This window comes from Suricata suricatta, chromosome 10, assembly GCF_006229205.1.
Source record: "Suricata suricatta isolate VVHF042 chromosome 10, meerkat_22Aug2017_6uvM2_HiC, whole genome shotgun sequence".
In the NCBI taxonomy this organism is placed as follows: domain Eukaryota; kingdom Metazoa; phylum Chordata; class Mammalia; order Carnivora; family Herpestidae; genus Suricata; species Suricata suricatta.
In genome coordinates this window covers 136851604-136872324 of record NC_043709.1, presented here as the reverse complement: position 1 = coordinate 136872324, position 20721 = coordinate 136851604, and the positions used below count along the sequence as shown (strand labels likewise).

Sequence of the window (20721 nt, the reverse complement as noted above, 5' to 3'; positions counted from 1 at the left end):
AGAAACAACTCAGGTGCTCCTGCTGCCTGCTGGCCAGCCCTGCCTGGATCATGTGCTCCATCTGTCCCTCCTTCCCTGCCTGGTCGACGGGGGAAGTTCACTTAACTTGTCCAAGCCTCAGTTTCCCAAAACAATGAACTTACCCCCAGTGAGGTGTGGGGAGATCCAACCAGATGCTACCTGGGACCACAGGGCCCAATACTCGGGTCAGTGAATGCTTGCATCCTGCGGGTGAACGTCTTCACTCCTATGGTGCAGGCCTGGGCCTGCGGCCTAAGCTAACAATGCTGAAGGGCAGGGAAGCCTTGATTTTCGGTGGCAAGAAGAGCTGCCGTGAGGCCACAGCTCTGACTGGTGGCCGTCCATGCCGTGGGCCTGCTTTGCCTGGGGGGCGGGACTCGTAAGAGAGTGTGCCTATTTTCTCCAAAGTGAATGGTACCTGTAGCTAAAGGGATCGAATTTTAGTTGCTCGAGAAGGCTGACTCAGCTCTGAGCGCCAGCTGTGTGGCCACGTGAGACGCTGCGCAGAGCTGAGTCCCTCACTGGCTGCAGGGTCAGAAGCTGCTTACAGGGACAGGGCTGAGCCATGGCAGGAAGCGTCAGAAGTGAGGGAGGAAGTGCCACAGGAGGTCAGAGCAAGGAGAATACTCCCAGCTCAAGGACTCAGGGGGGCCTCGGAGGGACGGCGGGGTTTTGCCACAGGAAGACAGCAGAAGCAGCTCAGGCCGAGAGCAGCCCGAGTCGTGGTACGAGCGAGTCAGACCAGCAAAGAGTCTACAGTGGCGAGTGGCCGTTGGTGTGAAACTGGACAGAGCGGGGAGGGACGCTTGGGGCTGGGTGACACGCTTGGGGCTGGGTGACTCGGAGTCAGAGCGCCGTCCGCGAAAGCCATTCTTGCGAGGTAGAAACGATCTCCTAGTCCATTCTGCAGTCATAAACGCCTGTCCTCCATGTGACTCAGCCTTCCCCGAGGACCAGGGAGCCCTCTGGAAGTGGCAGGGGGCCCTGTGGCACGGTCCCCATGGAACATGGCCTGTGCTTGCACGGATGGTCCCCATCCACGAGGCACCGGGCAGAGGGGAGGCCCCTCCTCACCCCGACCAGGGCTGGCCTAGAGGACGCAGAGCCAAATCGTGGCCCCACAGTGAGGGCGGCCAGCAACCCTCCCGGGGAAGCGCTGCCAGAACGGGGGCATCAGCGGACGAGAGGAGCGCCCGCGCGGCGACTTCTCTGCTCTGGTGGCTCTGAAACCGAATGCTCAGGGCCTTTACACACGGGGGCTCAGTGTTTGGCATGAAGGGAGTGCTTCAGCTTCTTGTGCTTGTGATAGTTTTATATCAAGGGATTGACGGCATTACTTCTGGATAGATGCAATTAGGAGTGTAATTATTTGTTTACTGGCTAATCTGTATTTTCTGGTTTGTTTTCTGAAACGTTCCTTTATAAAAATACTCAATCTGTAAGAAACTCAAAGACGGTCAGGTTATTTCCCTTATGTGTGTGAACACTCACAGACTTCAGTGTCATCAGTACATGTGACAATCTCGTCAGGGGCCTGTGGGTCAAGCCCTGCAGAGATGCCACGGGGAGGGGAGTCGCCGCCGGCGCCTGCTGTGACCCGCGCTGCGACTCGCGGAGACCCGGCGTCTCCCCTGCCCAGCCCTGCCGCCTGGTGTCGCTCCCGTGCGTCCTGGGGCGCGGGCTGGTCTGCGGGAGCCTTCTCAGACCCCCGGGTCTGCGTCACTCTTTCCCTCCTGCTCGGCCTGCTCTGACCAGGAGTGTCTTACTCGCTTACTGAAAAAGCCTCTATAGGTTCACTGCACCTCACTGACTACAAGGAAATGCCCAGTGAGGGGACCCTCTGACTCAGGTGGCACAAAGCTCCTTGCCGTTAGTGCCCCCCCCCCAGCAGCAGGGACACTGCTGTGTGTGATGATGGGGTGCCGTCTCCACACAGCATGCCTGGCCCCAAGCATTTGGGCAAGGGACCGCGAGCCTGCACTGCTTTTTAGGATACATCTGTTCTCTACTGACAGACACCTCCACTAGTGCTAACCACTCAGAAAAAGGAAAAAATGGATGAAAATGAGTTGAGAATAAAGCAAATAAGTGGGAAAAAAAGTAAAATGTACAAAAATGTTTAAAGATGCTGCCAAGATTCCAAAATAGCACCATGCCCCCTGACAGCAATGCCCCTCTGGATATAGCAGAAAATTAAAAAAAAAAAAAAAAAAAAAAAGAAGGAAAAAGAAAACCCCTCTGCATGTAATGTTTCTGAAGCAGTCACATCACACCCATCACGTGGTAAGAGGCCCCTCCTTGGCCAATGTCCATGGCAGAGTCCCAGCACCCAGAGTGCCGGTGAGGACACGGCCGTCCTGGAGCCTTCCGAGTTCACCCCGCCTCTGGGGCCAGAAAGGCGGGCCGGCAGTGGGCACGAGGGGAGCCGGAAGGAGACCCGTGCCAACGGTGCCCGGTTCCAGCACCTGCTGTGACTGGAGTTCCCATTTCTCCATATGTTCAAGGGACAAAGTGCACAGCTGTGCCCCGGGACAGAACTCCTACGCGGCTTCCTGTCTGCACGCCCAGGCAGCTCTGACCCGGCACGTAAAAACCATGGACGGGCGTGCTCGTGTTAAGGGTTCAAAAAAGGAAAGGAACAGTGAAGATGGTCACACGTGGGCTCGGGGCCACAGGTAATGTGAGAATATCTTACGAGGGCTGCCTCACACCGAAGCCATCGAAATGCAGCAAATCATCACAACGCTCACGCCCACGCTGCTATCGCAGCAGCAAGTGCCCGGGCTGCTAAAGTCCTTGGCATTCTCCCTACAGAAATGACTGTCTGTACAGGAGACCATGCACTTCAAGAGACAGGATTTCTTGCCACAATGAAACATTTGTCTGTGCGGCGTCTTTACAAAGCCTGACTTCAGGGGTCTGCACTAACTGCTACTCATGTTACGAAAGTTAAACTGTTTCAGGACAGAGGAAGTTCTATAAATGCTAGTTATGAGTAATGGTTACTGACAAGTGCAGAATGAAAAAAAAGAAAAAGGAAAAACCAAACAAGTATGCATCAATCACTGTGTCTTCTCCACACCAAGGAGACTATGCCCACTATGCTGTGTGCCTGTCATTTACAAGTCACCCTGACTGGGGCTCTTGGGAGCCATGGACCCACCTGCAAGCAAATGGCCAGGTTCACTCTGCAGCCAAAGGAGGTGCTCACGGCCCGCGGGTGGAGCCCCAGGTCTTTAAAGAGCTTCGAGAAGGACTGGGTGAGCGCTATCCGAGGCCGCTCCTCCGCCACGACCACACACGTCCGCACGCGCGACAGGTCCAGGCCTCGTGCCTAGAAATAAGAACAGCGGTGAGATGCCAGCCTTCCAGGGCTCAAGGGTATGGCCTCCTTGACCAGATGGGTGGCAGCCATGTAACCTCCACACAGACGTTCATTCCCAGGGCTCGGTGTCCACGTTGTTAATTAGGCTGTTCTAGGATGTGTGTGTGGGAAAAGCAATTGTGCAGGTATCAGATCATCAAAGACACCATGACAACCAGGTCAGAAGTATCAGCAAGACGCAGCAGCAAGGAACACGACGAGGAGAAGTAGGTCCTGGGTAAGGTAGGAAGGGGCCGGGCATGCGGACACACGAAGCATCTGGATATATGCCTGCGAACACAGATGCACGAGAGCACGCCCCGCACGGGAGGGAGAAGTGCTATTTCTAATAGAAGAACGGAAAAGACATATTCCCTCTAAGTCCCACGAGACTTAGAAGGTGACAGTAAATTCTCACAATTGGGAATGACTGAGCACACCTCAGTTCCGCGCCAAATTCAATCAACTGACTCAGAGGAGGGCCTCCCAAGAGGGGGGCACCGGGCTCTGTGCAGGGGGTGCATCCCGGCCGGGCGGGGGCCCCCGGGCTGGAAGGAGCTGCGTTTATGTGGGAGGCGGATGGCGGGTGGCGGTCTCCAGCGGAACGCGCGGGGCAGGAGGCCGTCCGGCAGAGGCAGGACCACGCGGCCTTCCCGGCCCCCTCCCCGCACAGCTGCTTGTGCGCAGCGCATGGGCCCGGCCTCCTGACCAGCGCAGCAGGCACACTCGGCTCGCTCTGGCCCGGGAGCCCAGCACACATGACCTCACAGGCACAGATCACACAGAAGACACTGCGACTGGGCGAGCCAACAATCTGCTCACACGCGTGTGGGTTTGGGGCGGCAGCGCAGCCTGGGCCGCGAGACGGCGGGCCTGCATGGAGCCAGGGATTCAGGGCAGGGCTCCAAAACGTATTAAGGGTAAGAACCTGGAAAGGGTGCTTAACTTCTCTGTACATAAGTGTCCTCATATTTAAAATGGAGACGACAGAAGTTTCTCTTTCAGGCACCCGTTGTAAAGGTAGATGAATCAATATGCAAAGTGCTTAGAAAGCACTCAATTGTCATTTATGTCAAGGTAGTCCATGATTTTATAAAATAATATAGGTGGATACAAGTGATAATTAGGTCTTATAAATTTTTCTCATATATATTTATAATTTCAAGAAATTATAAATTTCTTTACATAACAATATCACTGTTATCTTGCATTTTTTTTCTTGTTCAAACTTATTCATTAGGTCCAGACAGGAAAACAAAAGTCAGAATATAAATGTATTGCTTAACTATTTGTATGTGTACAGACCATTTATGTATGCACATGCACACGCACACACAGAATATAATCTACATAGATACAAAGATATAAACAATGGATAGTATCAGAATATAAATCAAAACAGGTGTATGATTATTCTCTCGTCCTTACTTGGATAATGACTACTTCATTTACCATGAAAATATGTCTATCAAAATGTTATTGGTTTAAGTGGCGGGAAATGCTAATATTTTGATTAGGACACACTGATGAAGATTCGGGTCGTCATGGAAAACAAACATGAACAGCTAAATTCAAATTCATCTCTTGAACACCAGCATCAGAGTAGAATTAACTCCACTGAACACGTGAATTCACCACCAGAAGGAAAAGCAATTTAGGGCCTCCCGGGCACACCTAATGGAATCACAGACCTCAGCGGCCACATCCTGACCCAGAACTCTTCGTGGCGGGGGAAACTCTTCATCTTCTAAAGTAAGGTTTTCACACGACATCAGTTTTGCAAGCTTCTGCGACAGCAGATTATACCTCGGGTTTGTGAACTCTTATCTTAGCACCAGCAAACGCCTCTCCCGCCCTCTGGCAGCTGTCCCCCCAGCTGGGAGGCAGGTGACAGTCTGCTTACCTTGAGCGACTCTGTCTGCGAGCCCAGCCCCTTGGTGCAAAGCTCCATCACTGAGTAGGAGCAGAACGTGTCCCGGACTTTGTGCTGGCTCACGGCCAGAAGCCACAAGGCCGGGTTGGTCTCCAGCTCAGAAGGCGGGATGAGAATGGACTGGTGCCCGGAGTACACGCTGCAGAGAGAGACGGAGGGGCTCAGTGAGGGGGGGCCTCAGACACACCCTCGGCCCTCCAGGCCTGCGAATAAAAGCGAAGGTGTGTTCATGAAAACATTCTGAAAACACAAAAGAACTCTAGGAATCATGGCCAGCGCTCTCCTCTGGAAAGGTAAAAGTTGCGAGGCTGTTACATTTCTCTCAAAGCTGCTACATTAGCAAAATGTAAGAGACACAGAGTTGAATTTGTAGAACTGTATGCTTTCTTTGGCAGAGTGTCTAATCAAGTCCTTTGTCCATTCTTTTTAAGTCATCTCTAGGCCCAATGTGGGGCTTGAACTCATGACCTCGAGATCAAGAGTCACACACTCCACTGACTGAGCCTCCAGGAGGCTCGTCCATTTATTTTTCAACTGGCTACCTCATCGAGAAATCTTAAACCCCTACATGCTGAAACCAAAATTCAAGAAGTGTGAGAGTCATCCAACAGTGAGTAATTCACACACACACACACACACACACACACACACACACACTGTTGTGACAGAAGACACGTAATGCCGCATAGTTTTCTCTTTGACTTTATTACTCAACGGTACGTACCAGCTGGGAAGGATATGTAATCTGATCGCCTAGGAAGGAATAGCAGAGGAAGTCCAAGAAAGCACTGCCACACTTCATTTCAACAACTGTGCGCCACGCGCTGTGTGCACACCCGCTGCGGTAGCCACACAAGCATCTCCAAGCTCAGTCAACTGCCACTGTTACTCTGGTGAGTAACAAAGTCCCACAAAAACCAATCTTTCCTTTTAAACGAGAGTACTTCCTCCAGGGAGGGATAAATCCTGATGAGAGAGAGGGAGTGTGTGGAGGAAACCCCACGTCAGGAGCTGTGGTCCCCCTGCCCACAGGCCTGGGGGGCCAGTGGAGCAAGTGAAAATCACAAGCAAGAAAAACAAATATGCTCTTTGGAGGCATTAGAATCAATACCACTTTCAGACCCTGTTCCTGCTTCAGAAAGCGCCTTATCCCATCGTGATGTACCCGCAGACGGCCTTTCAGGAAGGACCCGCTGTGATGCAGTGTGATGGCCAAGGGGCTGCCTGGCAGCTGCCAGCGCTCAGGACGGCAGGACCCTCTACCTTGACCTGTGACCTTTCCACCTTCACAAGTGTGACCCCCACACGCACCTTTCTGTTGCTAATGCCAAACCCCTGACAGCTTTCAGAGGTCATACACTGCCAATTTAGAACATTTTATGAAGAATACAGTCTTTTTAGACTAATGAAACAGGTTTGCTGGCAGATGGGTCCTCAAGGTGGAACCCACAAAACTTACATCTAAGATATGTGTCTAGAGACTGCTCATTAAGAAACACAGGACATGTAACCGCATCTGAAGAGACTAACATCTGTGTGGAGAAGCAAATGTACACACCGAAGTCCCGACACGGGCTGGGCACATATATGGGACGAGGGGTTTTGCTGGCCCTTTATTATTTTCTAGGACACTCTCATTCATTTCTATAGAGGGTAACACGCACGTGCGTACCTGTGTGTGTGTGCGCGCACACAATCCCTAAACTGGAAACCTCCAATCATATGTTTCTTATCAAGAGGACAAACCACCAGAAGTTGGGAGTACTTCCGGTCCTTCTAACGGAGAACTACTTATCAGCACATCGGTCAAGAACAGTGTGCAGGGAGACAACCGAAGTGTTATTTGAGGAGGAAGGCTTGATAATCAAGTAGGAGCTAATTTTTTTCTTTTGAGAGAAAAAGAGACAGAGACAGAGAGCACATGGGGGAGAGGGCAGAGAGAGTCCCAAGCAGGCTCCACGGCCAGCACAGAGCCTGACTCCAGGCTCCGTCCCACAACCCTGAAATCGTGACCCAAGCCAAAACCAAGAGTTGGATGCTCAACTGACTGAGCTACCCAGGTGCCCCAAGTGGGAGCTAATTTTTAAGAGGTATGTTTATTAATGAGAATATTCAAATCTTTCTCAATCCTCCTGGGTAAGTCTGAGAATGAATAGACACCTTATATTTAAAGGGTTAACTAAAACTCGGACTAGAATCAGAATAAGTTCTGAGCTGATTTCAGATGAAATTTAAAGAGCTCTCAGGATGCACTATTGTTCAGGAGAAAAGTATCATACCCACAACTTTTCAAATTTCCTTTGAAATGCTGCTGACGGAGACGTTTTGCTGGGAGTGTGGTGACCCAGAGTGGCGCAGGGAGTGGGTCCCTAGTTAAGGTGCAGTGAGTTACTTTTATAGTCAATGTATCAAAATCACTGAGGACCCAGTTCTGACGATTCCAAATTCTGTCAGAGTTTCTGTAAGATTTGTCCCAGGGAAATTAACTTAGGTCATTAGAGATCATTTACTACAGTATTCAGGAGATCACTAACGTTACAACAAATCCATCCGCGTTACAAAGTCCTGGCCGCCTTTTCCTCCAGCTGCCTACACCTCGTCCGCTAGGACTACTGCAAGGACGCCCCACTGCGCACTTCTGCGCAAGCGTAGCCGAGTGTCTGCAGTCTGTGAAAACAAACTTTTCCAGTTTTCATATCCAAAACGGAGGTTCTTTAAAATGAGAGTCTCTCTCTGGTTTACGAAGTTGGCATGCCTTATTTGTGTTCTCACTTTTGGGGCATATCCTGTTATTTTCAAAGTAACCTTCTAAGAATTACGCACTTGGGGTATGAAACCAACCAAATGTCCCGCCTGGCTGTACTAATACATCCAAGGACCACTGATACCACTGCCCATTCTTAAAGAAGTTTTCCCAGGAGCTAGAAGACACAACGCTCTCCTCTCTGCTGCCAAGACCCTTCCCGAGAGGCAGGAAGCCCCTGAACATGTGGACACATAGAAGGAGGGCATTCCCAACTGGCCTGACTTGATGGAAAGTGATGTTTTGTTTGCAACCCTGGGCACAGTCTTACTTTCTGTGCCGTATGCCACAGGGCTGCAGAACCCATTCACACGCACCTGCTCTTCTCCGAATTACAGCCTTACTTGGGAGCTAACGGCTTAATTACAGTCAAAAGCCCCCAGGCAGCAGGAAGCAGGAAGAAATAAAAATAATGGAAAATGTACCTCCAGGAAATGAACATTAAAAGAACAATCTCAGGGGCAAAACTGGGATCAAATATGGGATCATATACCAGCCAACAGTCTAAGGTCTAACGAGCCTGCACGTTACAAGCGTCATAGATCATCATTATCCGCTAGGAAGCAAGCATCTCACGTCTTTGAGCAGTGATGGGGCACAGCGTTCTGTTAACAGCAAATGTTACTCAGCCTGTTCATGAATCAGGCTTAATAATACAACTTAACTTGGATTTCCCTGCATGATTTTTATTGCTGCTCAAATTTGCACAGTCAGTGTTTCTCACCAAGGACTGTTACGTTTTCAGTACCGAGTTCCCAACACGGTCAGTGACATTTGAGCTGCACGTCATAGGAAATCACAATGCAGGTAAAACCTTATGATGATATTCCTCTTAATGATGAAAATTTATCATTTCCATATTATTCCCAACGTTTTATTTTACAAATACCATTGTAGGGAGATTCAAATGCAGAAAATTAAATCCAAAGCACCCACGACTAGCTTTCTCAAGAATATACATCAGGATATGTGATCTGCTTCATCTGAACCATCACACATGCAAGCGCCGGGGCCCCCGTGCAGAATTCAAGGCTGGACAGTGTCGAGCACACTTGTGAAAATCAAGTACAGTTCACCTTTCTCCTCATTCCCACAAGTAGGATGAAAGTCAACATTTAAAAATGACCAAATCTTGGTAACAGAGGACAAACAGAAAACCCTACTCATGAATTTTCTATTTACCCCTTGTTTGCTCAGTCCCACAAACGCTGACCAACAGTTTCACTTACTAGCCAGCACTTGGCGCTGGCTACAAACACTTCCGAAACAGACCTACTTAATTGCAGGTTGCTGACACTGAAGACGTTTATCTTCTGAGAATTTCCAGAACCTGAACTATGCTGGTTTCGATGTGAATTTCAGATAGAACAAGATGGTTAAAAAGACACATGGGGTAAAGAAAAGTTTTTAAAAATTTTTTTATGTTTTATTTATTTTTGAGACAGAGAGAGTGAGAGCGGGGGAGGGGCAGAGAGAGAGGGAGACACAGAATCCGAAGCAGGCTCCAGGCTCTGGGCTGTCAGCACAGAGCCTGATGCGGGGCTTGAACCCATGAACTGCGAGATCATGACCTGAGCCGAAGTCTGACACTTAACTGACTGAGCCCCCCAGACACCCCTAAAAAAGTTTTTAGAAAGTGGGGGGGCTCACCAGCTATCAGAGTCCAGGCACTTGGAGCGCCCTGCAGGCTACTGCCTTGTGCTCCTGAGTTATCCTGATGATGGCTATCTTCTTTTTTAAACAGTTTCACTTAGGTGTAAAGCATGTGCCATAATCCACCCACTTGAAGCAAGGAACTGACAGGATTTTACCAAACTCGCCAAGTTGTATAATTACCAGCATAGCGTGGTTTGAGGACACGTTCATCTCACTCACACACACACACACACACACACACACACACACACGGCTGCGGTCCCCCTGGCTCACCTGTTCTTTGACCCCAGTCTCAGTTGACTACTGTCCCACTTTTTGTCTCCACAGACTTGTCTTTTCCAGACATGTCACACAAATGGCATCGTATGATATAATTGTGTAATATGTGGCATTTTGAGTCTGGCTTCTGAGGGTGATGTTTTGATGTTTGGCCACAAACACTGTCCATCCACCAGCTGGGCTGCTGCACGGCTTCTTTTCCTCTCTCTTTTTTATGAAGGCTGCTATGGACACCAAGTCTTGATGTGTTTTTCCTTCTCTTTGGTAGATGCCTAGGAGTGGAATTGCTGGGTCATGTGGTGAATTTATGTTTAGTTTTTAAAAGCATGCCAAACTGAAAATTTTCACCATTTGACATTCCTGTCAACAAGACAGAACTGCAGTGACAGACACCCCTGGGTCCTGTTGCTCTGCAGCGTGGCTCTGAAAGCGGAAATATAAGCTGTCTGACCTGTTATTTTCTGGGGTTTGTGGCTGTATCTGCTCCAGTGGGTACGAAGTGTCAGTTCACTGGTTTTAATTTGCATTTTCCTAATGAATGTTAAGCATCTTTTCATGCGCTTACTGTCATTTGTGTATCTTTGGTGAAATATCTATTCAAGTCTGTTGCCTGTTTTTAAACCATGTTGCATGTCTTCTGGAGTCGTAAGAGTTTGTTTTATATCCACTTGGAAGGACTGTATCAGGTGACGATTTGCAAATGTGTTCCCCCAGGTGTGATCTGTCTTCCCAACTCTCTATTAGGTGTCATTTCCGGTACCCAAGTTCATAGTTTTACCGAAGTCACATTTATCAGTATTTCTTTTATGTACTACACCATATCTAAGAACCCTAGCTTAAGATTATAAAGATTTACTGACTTACTTGTCTTATTCCAGAAGTTTTAGTTTTTACATTAATGTTTAAAACCTACTTTGAATTTACTTATATGATGCAAAATAAAAGTTTAAATTAATCTTTTTGCAGGTGAATGTCCAATACATCCAAACACCATTTGTTGAAAATACTACCCTTTCATCACTGAACTGCCTTTGTTGAAAACCGAAGTGGCCATACGTAAAAGGGCTATTTTCGGCCTCTCAATTTTGTTTCGCTATTTTTTCTGTCTCTGTCTTCCTGTACCTAACTTTATGCCAGTATAACCCTGTGCTGCCTACTAACACAGGGGTTGAAAATGGGAAGTCTGAGTTTTCCAACTTCATTGTTTTATTACAAATTATTTTGGATATTGTCGGTTCTTCCTTTATAGGATAACGTCTGTTTTAAAAAAAAATCTGAGATTCAGGAGTTTCATCAAATCTCTAGGCCTATTTGCAAAGAACTTCCATTTTAAAAATATTGAAACTTTTAATCCATGAATACCAACTATCTGAAAGCTTTTTAAGACACATTTGATCTTAAAAATATTTTGAAACAAGGGACACTTGGGTGGCTCAGTCAGTTAAGCATCTGACTCTTGGTTTCAGCTCAGGTCACGATCTCACAGTTTGTGAGTCTGAGCCCTGTATCAGGCTCTGTGCTGACAGCATGGAGCCTGCTTGGGATTCTCTCTCTGTCTCTCTCCCTCTCTCTCTGCTCCTCCCCTGCTTGCAAGCGCTCTCTCTCCCTCTCTCAAAATAAATAAACATGAATGTTTTGAAACAACTCTGTTATATCATGATTTCCAGATATACAATTCTCTGTGACTGAGGGAACTTTAGAATGAAGACATAAAAAAATTGTTTCATTCAACTTCTTAAAAATGTTAAAACAATCCGGGTCGCTTGGGTGGCTCAGTCGGTTAAGCCTCCGGCTTCGGCTCAGGTCAGATCTCACGTTCGTGGGTTCGAGCCCTGCGTCAGGTTCTGTGCTGACAGCTAGCTCAGAGCCTGGAGCCTGCTTCAGATTCTGTGTCTCCTTCTCTCTCTGCCCCTCCCCCTCTCATGCTCTGTCTCTCTCTGTATCAAAAATAAATAAAATTAAAAAAATGTTAAAACAATCCAAAGTTACAGAAAAATTTTTGAATAGAAATAACTTTTCCCCCATTTGAATCATTTGAGGGTGAGTCACCGACCTGACGCCCCATCGACCCCAATAATCCAGCAGGTGTTCCTAACAAACAAGTTTCTTTTCCTCTAAAGCCAATTATGGCATCAGAATCAGGAAACAGATAAATTTCTTCCACCTAAGTCTGGGACCCTCGTCAGCTCTTGCCAGTTGTCCTGATGGTGTCCGTTGGGAGAGAAGGCCACACATGCCATCAGCCTGCTGGTAGGCGTGGGGTCCTCAGGGCCGCTGTGACACAGGCGTCCATGTGCTGATTTACATCCGTCCTCGGTCTCTGTCTGATGCTCCCTGGCCTGGAGTCCACAAAGTATCTTTGCCAGGAAGACCCCGGACCTAATGCTGATTTTCCTGCTGAAACCCTCTGGGTGACACACCCCTGCCCCGACTGCACATGAAGGTTCTCTCCTTCCCTTTATAATTAGCTACTGTTGTCTGAATAGTGAGATAATTTTCTATTTTATTTGAAGCGTTATCATCTATCTTAATCTTTAGTTTGATGCTGAAATCCTGCCAGTTTGGCCAACGGGAGCCCCTCTGAAGGACACTCGCCATCTTACTGTAAGTGCTTTCTTGCACAAAATGACATCCAAGTCCATCTTGCTCATTTCCTGAAGGACCACTAGCTCATGTGAGAGGAAACCGTAGTCACAGCATTTCCGGGGGCTGGCTGTGCTCACCACCACTGGGCTGGATGCTCCCAGGGTCGGTTCGTAAGCAGGGCTGTTGGGATCTGTTTCTACAGAGGACCTCAGAAGGAAGAAGCTGTGGTCGTGGGAGATTGACTGCTAGTGTTGCGGGGCAGTCAACAGAACTCTGCGATTCTGTGACTGCTGAATGAGTTCGCAGGAAAGATGTTCATTAGGTAAAGGTTCCTTCTAAGCCCTCTGAAGAGCCCCCGCGCGCCCTTGCTGCTACCAGTGAGCTCATCGCTTTCCCGCGTTGGTGCCCGCGCGCTGGGGAAGCGCTCCATCGCCGGCTTCACTTTACCGACACCTTTGCCATGTGACAGACAGACACACAGACTCCTATAAAGTCGGCAGGTCACGGCAGGGTTCCTTCCCAGTTGGCTGAATGTGTCTGCGGTCACTTGGCTCTACTGCTGAAATACCATGTTCTGAACTATTTCCCAAGAGGAAAAGTTACCCACAATGCTACTGCATTTTACAGTGGGGCAAAAGTCATTAAATATTTTAATTCATTTCTATTTGCTCTCTCAAAAAGATTAACTGTTCTAATTGGAATGTGTTTTTCAAAAATATAAGATTGGATTTTAATCCAACTTAATATTATTAATGATAAATGTATCAGAATAATTGTTTGAGGAGTGCATTTAAAGACATTAGAAAACGTCTACTAGGAGAAAGGAAGTCCTAACCACCTTCACATTGTTGCACCTGTTTTACACCTATATTAATGCACGCTTACAAAACTGTAGGCATACTTACAGGTTTATGATGAAAGCTTACTGTCTGGTGATTGCATTAAAAGTTGGAAGGGGACATGAAACAAAAGTGGCCAAATGTTTCCAGGTCCATGAGGAGCCGGAGGGAGGGCACTGGTATTTATTACGCCTTCACATACTTAAAGATGTTCAAAGCATTAATGCTAGAAACGTGGTATGCTGCATCAGAAAACAAACTCTGGAAGACCATGTACCAAAACGCTAACAGTGACTGGTCACAGGGACCACTGGGTGACATGATTACTGAGGTCTTCATGATATTTCATATTTCCTAAGGTTTCTACAGGGAACACAAGCGTAATCAGACAAAACGCCCACAAACTTCCACACGTCCATCCTGGGCACAAACACCACCGACTGCCGACCCTGCTCCGGGCTAGGCCGCGGGTGGCTGGCTGGGGGGCGTGGCCAGGAGGGGAGCGGAAGGCGGAGGTTGCCCGTGGCCTTCCTGCAGCAGAAGTTCCTCCCACCCACGTCAGGCACGAGCCTGCAGGAAGGGCGAGCCTCAGCTCCCACCTGGCTACCTAATACAAGCCCCCCGCCAGGGATCACCGCTGGGCCCTGGAGGCAAAGAACCAAAGCCTCAGGCTGGAGCCCTGCACTTGGAAAACAGGGGTCCCCACCAGGCAGCCTCCCAGAATGCGCCCAGAGCCTGTGAACTTTGCCGACACCTGCAGAGATGACGGAGACCACGCTCGCCAGACGCCGTGGGGTGTGGAATCCATGCGGGGCTGGCACGGGGACACCCCTGGACCCCTTGTAGCTGGCCCTCTGGAGGTGGGAGCCCTGCCCAGACGTTAGCGTCTACTCTGCAAACGGTCTAGAAAGGGGTGCATGACTGATTGCGTCGTCCTTCTGGAGACACGAAGGAGGATACTCACCTACAGAGGCACCACAGGACAAACCCGAGGCCACAGTAGGGGTCCAGGCAGATGGCCACTTCTCTGGAGGGGTAGAGCTCACACTGCAGCTTGATGGAGCGGCAGAAGGCACTGGTGGCTGCGTGGCACATCTGCAAGACAGCAAGGCCGCCGTTAGCCCAGGCGGTGACACCCCTGCCCGCAGGGGGTTCCAACAAGGACGGCTGGAGCCAAGCTCCGGCCCCGGGAGGAGGGGAGAGGTGCCACTCCTATCGCGGTTCCCGTTTTCAATGACTAAACTGCACGCCAACTTTCCTGCCCCCCCCAGACCCAGTGACCCAGCATCTGGAGCGGCCCTGCCCCGCACCCCAACAGGAGGGCAGCACGCACAGGGCTCTCCTGTGGTCCCGCAGCCCAGGGAAGGAGGTGGGGGACGTGGCCCCTCACGGCCCCTCTCAGGTGTGCACCCAACACGTGCCCGGCACGCAGTCGGGCCAGCGGGGCGCGTGGAGGACAGTCCGTGCCAGTGACAGGAACCAGGCTGCCGAAGGTCGCACGGCTTCAAGCCACAACAGCCGGGGGTGGCGAGACGCGCTGGTCCCCGCAGCACCGAGGTGACAGTGAGAGGGCTTCCACGTGATGGGAGTTCTTGTAAACCAGCATAAAATATATCTAATAAAATCAATTTTCTCACAGAAGCTTTCTAGCCAATCAAGCCTAAGAGGACAACGAAAATGTCCCCAAGCTTGTGGTTTGAAACACGTTTGGAGTTACTATGAAGCAGATGTCCCCCGGGGCTGGACTGGGGGGGCTGGAGCAAGCACCCTAACACTCAGGGGGACCCGCCCAAATGCCAGGAAGCACCCTGAGCGGTGGCGGCAACAGCGGAGAGAAGCCAGGGGCCGGCGCTGCGTGGCAGGCTCGCCGGGGCACCCACACCACTGATGCAGGGTCACCAGACAAGTGAGCACACAGCTCCTTCCCACTTGCTTTTCAAGGCCATGACATTTGCTTCAAGAAGGGACAAGGCTGGGTTTCTGAACCATGCCTTCAACCCCCCGCCCGCTAGATCAGGAGGGAGCAAAATCCTAGCTACCAAATGAGCCCCATTCCCAGCTCGGCCACTAAAACCAGCCTTGCCCGGACCCCTACGCTGTGCAGGCACTGTTTACAGCTTGGGAACAGAGTTCAGCTCAGCTCAGCAACTACTAATGCAGTACCTGAGGACCCGCTGTGTCTCGGGCATCGTATTAGGTTCTCAGAACATAAAGAATAAAACAGAGCCTCTGGCCGTGGGAGTTTGGGTCCGGCAGGAGACAGAGAGAAGTCCGCCGACTGCAGGGCCGCGCGCGCGTTCACACCGGGTGCCCAGACGGCCCCGGACGGGGGCGGGGGCACCAACGCGCTCTGGGTCTTGAGGCCGAGGAAAGAGCAGATCTCCTCGGAGTGACATGAGCAGAGACAGATGAAGAAAAACGCAACCAGGAAAGCTAAACGACTCGTCTCCAAGCTCCAGTCTTGGACCTGACAACATCACAGACCACCAGCCCCCGCGGGGAGGAAAACTCCCCGTTCTGAGGCGTCAGGCTTGTACTTGGACGAGTCCTTTTGAAAACCTGCAGACACCAGGCTGGAAAGCCCTTCCCTGAAGGAGCCGCGGGAGCAGCCAGGGTCCCAGGCGGCGGCGGGAGGGGCACCCGTGTACTTTCAGGCCGCGTCTCAGCCCGCCTCTGGGGCAGGTGCACCTTCCGGAGCAGTTCTGCTTGGGCTGACATGAAAGCAAGTGTCCACTCCCTGGGCACACAGCAGCCGCGCACTCGGTGGAAGGGACGGCCACCACCAGTGCGACAGCGTCCTGCGAGCAAGTCCAGAGGGGGATCGCTCTGAAGGGAAGGGTCCTCCACATGACTTCCCTGTGGAAGTGAGAAGGTTCCTCCAGTTTCTATCAGAAACCTTCAGAGGTCAAATTAAACTTTTAAACAGTTAGTATTTTAAAACCTAAACTGAACATATAAACACCTACCCAAGGGCCTGCTACTAAATCAGACATTAAATAGTTCCTGTCGCTGGGAAGACAGTTTACTGGGTAACCCTCTCTCTATTTGCATACGTAATGACGTTTGTGACTAAAGGCTGAAATTGAATCAACCTTTCTGAGAAACATGGTGCAAGCCGAGGGGTAGAGGGAGTCCCGCGGGAAGGCGCGCACCGGGTGACTTCAGTTCTGTTTACGCCTCTAGAGTTTAAGGTGTACGGATTTTCATTAAATGACATCACAACATATTTTACCTCGGGTGCTCACCAAATAAACTAAACAATCAGAACCTTAATAAAAACCTCCAAAGATTTGAAAGTCTAATTATTCCTCTTTCTGGGATTAGTAGGGTTTATACTTCTAGTAAGTGGAATCACCAAGAAACACATCAGTTCATCTTTGTTGCATGTGTGAATATCTTAATTGAATCGAGATGGACCGTTAAGCCCCCACTTGTATAGACCAGGAAAACGGTCCTATCACAGGTGTGGGTCTGTTCAGCCCTGACGGGAGGGGACGCCCAGCCACCCTCAGCACCGTGGGAGGTCCTCTCAGTGAGGAGAACTCTGTACTCCAAAATAATCTGAAGAATTATTTTATTTGGTATCGCACTTTATTTGGTATGTCACCTCAGATTCTACTGAAAAGCGAAGGAGAGGATTCTGGGAAGACGATCTCCATAGCAACCAGACAACAGCTGTGTGGGCAGAAAATGGAGAGCCTGTTTGGAGCTCTGGAGTCTGCTAGAAGTTCGACAGCTTAGAGTGGAGGGCTGGGGCAGTGAGCTGTGGGCGCTCGTTACGTTTAGCGTTCATTAATGGACTCCTTACATGACATTTAGACCTGCCATGAAAGGCTCAAGGGAGTCCTGCAGATTGAAATAGACACTAGGCATATCTGAGAGTCATGTGAATAAGTTTAGATCTCAGTAAAGGTAAGTACAAGTCAATTATAAATTCTTGTGTAGTTGTAACAATACTTTGTAACTCTACTTTTCATATTCTACATGATTTAAGAGACTAATATGGTAAAAAAAAAATCCACAATTACTAGCTGAAAGAAATGACTATGATCGTAACTTTGGGGTTAAATTCCCCTTTTTTCCCTACATAACTTGAGACTTAAAAAATGCATTTAAAAGACTTACATATTTTGGGTCATTCAGTATATAAAGATGTAACTTTGTGATATCAGCGACTGAGAAAGATGGACAAGGGGCAGTTTTGGATGCTACTGAAATTAAGCGGGTATAAGCCAAACTAGAGTCCTCCGACTGTAGGGTGCTCAACTGCCATGGTCACCTCAGTAACACAGGCTGCAGAATATATATGAAAGGAAATTAAATGTTTCGTTACAAAAAAATCAACTAAGCACAAAAAAAGACAGTCATGTGGGACATGAGTAACAGAAAAATTATTTTTTAATTTGCTTTTAATGTTTATTTTTGAGAAAGAGAGAGGCAGAGCACCAGTGAGGGAGGGGCAGAGAGAGAGGGAGACAGAGAATCCAAAGCAGGCTCCAGGCTCTGAGCTGTTAGCACAGAGCCCAACGCGGGGTTCAAACTCATGAACTGTGAGGTTGTGACTTGAGCCAAAGTCGAGATCATGACCTGAGATCATTAACTGACCTGAGTCAGTTAAGCATCTGACTGAGCCACCCAGGTGCCCCAAGTAACAGAAAAGTTGAAAGACATATGGAAAAAAAGGAGCAAGACGAGAGAGAAGTCCCTAATCACTAACTGTTTAAACAGATTAACTCTCAAAAGATGACAATTCAGAGTGAAATACATGATCCAGCCATATGTTGCCTATAAGAGATTCATTTTATTTTTAAAATAATTTTTAAAGTCTATTTATTTTTGAGAGAGAGAGAGGGTGTGTGTATGTGAGAGAGAGAAAGAGAGAGAATGAGCAGGGGAGGGGCAGAGAGAGAGGGAGATGGAATCTGAAGCAGGTTCCAGGTTCTGAGCTGTCAGCACAGAGCCCAATGCAGGGCCTGAACTCACCAACCATGATATCATGACCCACGCCAAAGTTCGACGCTGAACTGACCGAGCCCCCCAAGACGCCCCATACAAGAGATTCATTTTAGATCAAGAGAACCAAATAATTTCAAAGTGAAAGAATGGATAAAGACATTCCACGCAGTTATCAAAAGAGAGCAGGGGTAGTTGAACTAATATCAGAAATACAGACTTCGCAAAGGATTACAAGAGACAAAGTGGGGCATTATTATTAATAAGGGTTCGACGCAGCAAGATCCAAGAATCATACGGTTCTACACACGTGACAACAGACCGGGGCATATGAAGCCCAGAAGGACAAAACTGGAGAGAGACGGACGTTTCTTCAGTGATGCTGAGCGGTGTGAATACCCGACTCACAACAACCGACAGAACAACCAGAAAGAAGATGTATTAAGAGAAATGGGGGAAGTACCACAATAAACCAAAGAGATCAGGGAGACATAGAGAACACTCAACCAAAAATTCATTCTTCTCAAGAGCACTTGGGTCATTTTCTAGGATAGACCATATTTTAAGCCACAAATTAAATCTCAATGGATTTAAAAAGTTAGATATGAAGTATCTTTTCCAGCCACAATAGGATGAAGTTAGGAATTGGTAACAGAAGAAAAATTGGAAAACCTACATACTTGTGAAAATTAAGAAACATGCACTCTTAAATAACCACAAGAAAAATCAGAAAATACTTAGACTCAAATGCAAAAATAACATGCCAAAACCTACAGGACATGCAAAAACCAGCTTACTGCAGAAATTTACATGAAAATTTATGTTAAACAATAAAACAGATTTCACATCAACAACCTACCATTACAACCTAAGGAATGACAGAAAAAACAGACTAAACCCAAAGTCAGCAAAGAAAGGAAATAATAAAGATTTGAGCATAAACAGAGGGTAGAGAAATAGTAGAGATAATCAATAAAAGTAAAAGTTGGTTCTTCGAAAAGATCAAATAGACAAACCTCTAGCTAGATGGACTAAGAAAAAAGGAGGGAACACTAAAATTACTAAAATCAGAAATGAAAGTAGGGACACTTATTATGGATTCTGCAAAAATAAAAATAATTAGAAGAGAGTACTATGAACAATCATGCACCAACCAACTCTACAACCTATATGAAATGAAGAAATTCCATTTCATGGAAATTGAAACACAAATTATCCAAAAGGAAGACAAAACTGGGGGCACCTGGGTGACTCAGTTGGTTAAGTGTCCATCTTCAGCTCAGGTCATGATCTCACGGTTTGTGGGTTAAAGTCCCCTGTCAGGCTCTGTGCTGATGGCTCTGAGCCAGGAGCCTACTTCATATACTGTGTCTCCCTCTCTCTCTCTCTCTCTCTGCCCTTCCCCTGTTCATGCTGTCTCTGTCTCTCAAAAATAAATAAAGTTAAAAAAAAAATAAAACAGGATCACAAAACCTACCAAGACTAAATCATAAAGAATAAAAAATCCAAATAGATCAAAAGCAGTAACAAGATCAAATCAGTAAAGAAGATTTTCCAGCAAAGAAAAGCCCTGTATCCGATGACTTCATTGCTAAAATCTACCAAACATTTAAAGATGAACTAATAATGGTTCTTCTCAAATGTTTCCAAAAAACTGAAGAAAAAGGAACACTGTTTTTCTTTGTTTGCTTAATGCCTTTTATTTATTTTTATTTATTATTATTATTATATATATTTTTTACTTTTTTATAATAGTTTATTGTCAAATTGGTTTCCATATAACACCCAGTGCTTCTCCCACAAGTGCCGCCCTCCATGACCATCACCCCCTTCTCCCCCTCCCCCTTCAGTCCACAGTTTGTTTTCAGTATTCACTAGTCTCTCATGATTTGTGTCCCTCTCTCTCCTCAGCTCTCTTTCCCCCTTCCCCTCCCTATAGTCCTCTGTTAGGTTTCTCCTGTTAGACCTATGAGTGCAAACATATGATATCTGTCCTTCTCCACCTGACTTATTTCGCTTAGCATGACACCCTCAAAGTCCATCACTTTGCTACAAATGGCCAGATTTCATTCTTTCTCATTGCCATGTAATACTCCTTTGTATATATAAACCACATCTTCTTGATCCATTCATCAGGTGATGGGCATTTAGGCTCTTTCCATGATTTGGCTACTGTTGAAAGTGCCGCTGTGAACATTGGGGTATACGTGCCCCTGTGCATCAGCACTTCTGTATCCCTTGGGTAAATGTCTAGCAGGGCTATTGCTGGGTCATAGGGGAGTTTTAT

General features: G+C 48.0%; 1 protein-coding gene across 1 annotated transcript in view; it reads right to left on the bottom strand.

The window, feature by feature from the left end:
* DIP2C (disco interacting protein 2 homolog C) overlaps positions 1 to 20721 on the bottom strand; it is a 188237-nt gene that overhangs the window by 44084 nt on the left and 123432 nt on the right. The window contains exons 30-32 of the mRNA XM_029955601.1: positions 14446 to 14576; positions 5289 to 5457; positions 3185 to 3355 (exon numbers count right to left, since the gene is read on the bottom strand). Coding sequence (XP_029811461.1) covers positions 3185 to 3355; positions 5289 to 5457; positions 14446 to 14576 — 471 coding nt within the window. The remainder of the gene's footprint in view (positions 1 to 3184; positions 3356 to 5288; positions 5458 to 14445; positions 14577 to 20721) is intronic.